Raw genomic sequence first — 5,656 nt, forward strand, 5'->3', positions numbered from 1 at the left:
TAGTATAAGGAATCTATGGAGGAAATTAAAACCCAAGTGTCGGTGACAATGGCTTGAGAACATTAGTGGAAAATGAAGTGGTCCCTTTGCCTTTTTATTGGTGTACAACCTCACTTTACATCAGTATTGAAGGTGCAATGATGTTATAATCTATTGATATATATTTTGATCTTCCAATTATATGACACCTTTCATCATTTGAGTCAGACATGAAAATAACAAAAACGTGAGGAAATTTAACATGATAGTGACGCCCAAGGGAAAGGTACTGAAAATATCATTACCTCTTTTTTGTTGAGAAATTCAAGGGAGTTATTACTATAATTCTCAATTTGACAAGTTTATTTAATACAACATATACACTTAAAAGTAAAGGCAAGTTCTTGATTTTCTGATTGAGAAAAGAACTGAACCCTTCTTCCACAAAACTTGCACATCAAAATGTTATCTAGTTAATGACTAAAAGGGGAGGAGGAGGAGGAGGAGGAGGGCAAACCATAACAACCTCTCATCCAAAAACCACCAAATAACCCCGACCGACCTTCGAGTTGAAGGCGATGAGTAAAAATGTAAGCGATACTATACACAAGAATCAAAGACAGAACAAGTACTTGATCTCCAGAAGAAAATTGGTTAGTCAAAGCTTGATGACCGGCTCCACCTCCCTCGCAGATAGTCCTCTAACGAGACATTGTGCTCAATGCTGCTTATAGAGAGAGAATCCTCTTCAACACCAAGCAATGCAAGGTTAAGGTGTGACCGGAGGTTAGAATGTGAAAAAGTGTCATCTTCCAACATATCGGCTCCTTCCATGGCATTTGTTGGTAGCCGTGTATCGGATCCTTCTGAACCATTGACTTGTAACCTTGCCCACTCGGTTGTTTCAGCATCGCCTTTGAGCAGCTTTGAAACCTGCAAATGACGGGCGTGTAAACACTAGAGACTTCTATATCTAGCCAAGGACAAGTTGATTTAACAAAACATACAAATATTTTTGCACATGGAAAATCATAAAGAGAAAAGAAGCATGGTCCCTAAATATTGTAAATAAATTTCAAGAAACTTGAACTCGGTGTCTTATAAGACTAAATTGACGAGACCAGGGGAGTAGAACAACATTGATCATAACAACTACCTCAACTCTTATGCTTCACACCTGATTATTGCTAATTTCAGTAAGAAGCTAAAAGGATTCGTCAACCACCATGTGCCTAGGATTTCTCCTAGTTTTTACGAAGCCAGAAACACCAGAACCAGCAAGGGATGACTTACAATGCTCATTTGTGGTCGAGCTCGTGGAGCACGTCTGATACAAAGGGCAGCAGCCAGCACCATCCTTTCTACCAGTTCACAATCATAATCAGAAATCAATTGTGGGTCCAGTAATTGGGTATACTTCCCACTAGTTAGAATTGGCTTTGCCTGCAAATTTGGACACTTGATGTTGTAATTTATGATGCAAAACCGACTCAATTCAAAGCTAATTAAGGAGATGAGCACACTGGACATACCCAAATAACCAGGCTCTCTTGACCCTTCGGACAATTGCTACTTATAGGCTTTCTTCCAGAAATAAGCTCAAGAAGTACTACTCCAAAAGCATAGACATCAATCTTGTCATTAACCTTTCCATACATGAAATATTCAGGAGCCAAGTAACTGCAGCAAAGCACATTTTACCAGAAAAAATCATTGAAGGGAATTAAACATCAGAATTAACCAATCCCCTCCACTTTGCCCCTCCAAGTTTAAACAGGACTAGAGAGCTAAAGAAGTTACATACCCGAAGGTTCCAGCTACATCAGTGCATGTAATATGAGATGAGGTTGTTGTTGCCCATTTAGCAAGTCCAAAGTCAGAGAGCTGAAAATGGAAAAGGCCAATTAAACTACTAGCTAGATTGAAGTAGCAATCTTTATCGCAAAGAAGACAGGAAGCAGCAAAAGAGTATAAGAGCATCACCTGGGGCTCAAAATCATCACACAGTAGTATATTTGACGATTTTACATCACGGTGAATCACTGGTTGATCATCTCTGCCATGAAGATATTCTAGTGCCTCAGCAACACCAACAGCGACTTTGTATCTCTCTTTCCACCCAAACGCAAGTGGATCCTTATTATTACCTAAATGAACAACCCCCTGAGTCAGAAAGATTGAAGATCTAAAAATCTTCTATATTTTTTCACAACTCTAATTCTACTTCTAGACAATATTTTTCCTCTAAAAACGCAAAGTATAGGACGATATAGCAGTAATTTTGACTGGGAAAGAACCAAATTTTGGAAAATGTTATTAGCATACCATGTAGGTTCTCTTCAAGGCTTCCCCTAGATAGAAAATCATATACAAGGAGAAGGCGTTTGTCCTCAAAACAGAATCCAAATAGGGAGATTATGTTTTTGTGACTCAAAGCAGTAATAATCTCAATTTCCAAAACAAACTCTCGCACTGCATCTTCGGATTGTTTTAAAATCTTCACAGCAAGTTCCTTGCCATCAGGAAGGCAGCCTTTGAAAACCTGACTGCTTCCTCCTTTACCAATAATATTCTCTGTAAACATGAAAATGAATGTGAGTCAACTATAAATATGCACTTTGAGCCTTTTTGTGAATCTGCACCTGAGAAGAGCACAAACCTGAGGAAAAGCTCGATGTTGCTAAGAGAAGTTCCTGGAATTTAAACAATCTACACGTTGCCGAGTACTTCTCATGAAGTCCATCCAGTTCTCTTGGTAAGGTTCTTGGTGAATTGTCGGGAGAGGATTTCGAGGACATTGTCTCGTGATTGACAGGAACAATTGCGCCACTTTCTTCATCTGGGGCAGGAGCTTGACTTTCATCATCAGCAGACTGTACATCTTTCCTGTCTGCATCTTCAATGCACAAAAGACGTCTAGTCGGCAGAAACAATGCCCACTGAACGACAGAGAGTTTTCTAATTGATGACGTGTCTGCAGCTTGTCGAGTTGATAAAATGGCTCGGTGAAGCAATGGCCAACCAGGCCTCACTTCAGGCAAATCCTTGATCAGCAATGCAATTGAACTAGATCCTGACTCCTGCCTTTGCACGGGTACTATCGCCATTGAATTATCATCACGGTTATTGTCTGAAGGCTCTTCATGTGTTTGGATGCAAGAATTATCAGACAACGGACAGTCAGGTGAACAAACTGAACAGTTCTGTTTAAGGGAATTCTCTGCTGATGCAGAAGCAGCTTTCAGTAATGCCTCACCAAGAGTCTGATAACCACCTTGCCTGCAGGAATTTGTTGACCTCAGCCCAGTGCTATCATTTAATACTTTAGAGTTCTTTGTCAGTGTCCGCTGAATTACACTAAGTAAACGATTTCCATGGTGATGCTCAATTTCTACATACATGAAGCAGGAAACAACAAAGATAAACAAATCAGTTATTATGAATTACAGATCTTGCTCAATCAACCAAAAAAACAAATGCAATGCCAACCTTTAGAACTGGCATACGATGCCAACGAAGCCTCCCTTTGGAACACAACTTTTCCATTATTAACAGCCAATACTGAACAATCTTTTGGCAACTTTCTAGCACAGTACTTTGCAACTGAAGCTGATGATCGAATTGTATGATTGGCAGTCCCAACTATAACATCTGTTGCTAAGTAAGAATTCGCCTCACGAACAATAATTTTTCGAATTGATGTACCTCTGCAGATCTTTAGCTTAAGATCCACCTGCAATGGTACCGAAAAAATATCAGACTTTCGATCCAGCAAGACATCAACCATATGAAACAAACTGATAAAAACACTTCATGACGCGGTAAGAACATCTTTCCTGTCCTTATTTATGACAAAGAAATCATAATAAAAGGACCAAAAAAATTAATGCTTCAATATTTCCATCCACCAACAATGTCATAATCCGATTCAACACCCCCCACCCTCACCCCCAACCCAAAAAAAATAATATTTAACATTAGGTACCTGCTTGAGATTACAGAAGCCTTCATAAACTGCAAGAACTGAGTCAAATGCTTTGACCAACGACAACAGTGAGGATTTTCCATCACGATCTACAATTTCTGTACCAGAAAAGAAAACCCATTTCATCCAAAGAATCAAAATCCTCACAGCATTAATATAGCACATAAAGAAGAAATAGAAAATGAAAAAAAAAGGAGAAAAGTTGTATGTTGGGCAACTCAGAAGACGACGAAATTCCCATTCAAACATTCACATCATCATATCAAAAGACGACAAATCTCAGTGGAATAGAGAATGGGGTAATGTACCAAAACTCATAAATTTCTTTCAGAAACAGAGAAAAAGGAAAACTATCGCTTTTAAGCAGAAGCAAGAACATCTCAAAAACAAATTTTCACGCGTAAAACTAATCCCAATTTCCAGTTTCAATTTTGAGAAAAGTAAAACTAATCCCAATTTCCAACTGCAAGAAAAAGCAGAGGGAAAAGATTTCCAAGAACAAATTCGGAGAAAATGATTCCTGTTTCAGTTTTTAGAAAAGTGAAAAAGCTTACTCCAAGTTTCCCAATTTCAGCTCAAAACAAAACAAGATTTTGAAGAAAAATTACAGCAAACACAAAAGTGGGGAAAAACAGAAATCAAGAAACCATTTCATTTACATAGAAAATTCAACAATCTGAAAACTCCATTTTCAGAAGGGGAGAAATCAAGAATTGAAAAGGGGAGAAAATGAAAGTAAACAAAAAGGGTCACCGCAAAAAGAATTTCGTTTCAAAACAAGGAAAAAAGATTCGATTTTGAATGTGTAGAAAATGAAGAAGAGGATAGCTACCATTATTGTTAAGAACATGAAGAGCAATGACTCTATCACCAGTTTGAGCAACTTTAACAAGAGCCCATGTTAAAAGTTCTCTACTTGCACCATCCAACTTCACTCCAACAACAACAGTCCTGTTATCATCTTTTCCAGCAGAAAGAACACACTCAAACTGTGTCATTTTTCTACTTTTTTGGCGCCGGTGGGATGAGTTTATTCAGGTAAAGGGAAAGGGGTATTCATATATAAGCCTAAATTTTAGCGTTTCGTTAAAAAAAATTATAATATTTTGTTTTTGGGTAGAAGGGAAACAGCAGGAGTAATTTGGTGTTCAAGGTTAGATAGAGAGAACAAATGGTGAGAGAAAGAGAAGTATGTTTATTTGAAGTAACAATGATAACTTGTCTCTCTTGTTTGGTCCACTTTTGGGTGCTAGCTTTGATACCAACAAGTTAACCGCCTATCACCCCCACATTAAATACGCAACTCAACACGGGCGGAGCTACGTTGATGTTGGAGTGTTCAGTTGGACGTTATATTGATATATATAATATTTTAAATATCTTTAAAATTAATAGAAATTAATAGTGAAGTGGCAAAGGTATACTTATATTGCACCTGTTCAAACCTTTTTCTAAAATTTACTGTCCAAAATTTTGATATTCTTCATCAACTTTTTGGCTAAGCCACTGAACTCAACTATTTTCTTCTACATCTACTAGTATTACTTTCTCTATCTCATTCAATGTAACAGTTTTTGATATAGCATAGTATTTAAGAAAAAAAATTAAATTTATAATCTAAAATAATACTTAGATATTTATTGTAAAAGAAAAAATTTAAGTTAATTTATTTATAATTATAATAAAATGATA

At 37.3% G+C, this 5,656-nt stretch overlaps 1 protein-coding gene across 1 annotated transcript; it reads right to left on the reverse strand.

The window, feature by feature from the left end:
• Positions 1-248: 248 nt before the first annotated feature.
• LOC129902215 (protein kinase STUNTED) lies at positions 249-5,244 on the reverse strand. Its single transcript, XM_055977316.1, has 10 exons — positions 4,797-5,244; positions 3,965-4,062; positions 3,469-3,712; positions 2,639-3,370; positions 2,305-2,553; positions 1,963-2,126; positions 1,784-1,863; positions 1,512-1,659; positions 1,273-1,422; positions 249-912 (listed from the first exon to the last, which is right to left on the reverse strand). Exons 1-10 carry the CDS (start codon positions 4,960-4,962, stop codon positions 634-636), a joined length of 2,310 nt encoding a protein of 769 aa, XP_055833291.1. The 5' UTR covers positions 4,963-5,244; the 3' UTR covers positions 249-633.
• Positions 5,245-5,656: the final 412 nt, after the last annotated feature.

The sequence above is a fragment of the Solanum dulcamara genome, chromosome 9 (genome assembly GCF_947179165.1).
Source record: "Solanum dulcamara chromosome 9, daSolDulc1.2, whole genome shotgun sequence".
Lineage (NCBI taxonomy): Eukaryota > Viridiplantae > Streptophyta > Magnoliopsida > Solanales > Solanaceae > Solanum > Solanum dulcamara.

Excerpts from the sequence above, each read along its gene's own strand:
- LOC129902215 (XM_055977316.1), bottom strand. The coding sequence starts at position 4,962 with ATGACACAGTTTGAGTGTGTTCTTTCTGCTGGAAAAGATGATAACAGG. Across the intron at positions 3,713-3,964 it reads GCTTCTGTAATCTCAAGCAG|GTGGATCTTAAGCTAAAGAT; the intron begins GTACCTAATGTT and ends GTACCATTGCAG. Across the intron at positions 2,554-2,638 it reads AACATCGAGCTTTTCCTCAG|AGAATATTATTGGTAAAGGA; the intron begins GTTTGTGCTCTT and ends TCATGTTTACAG.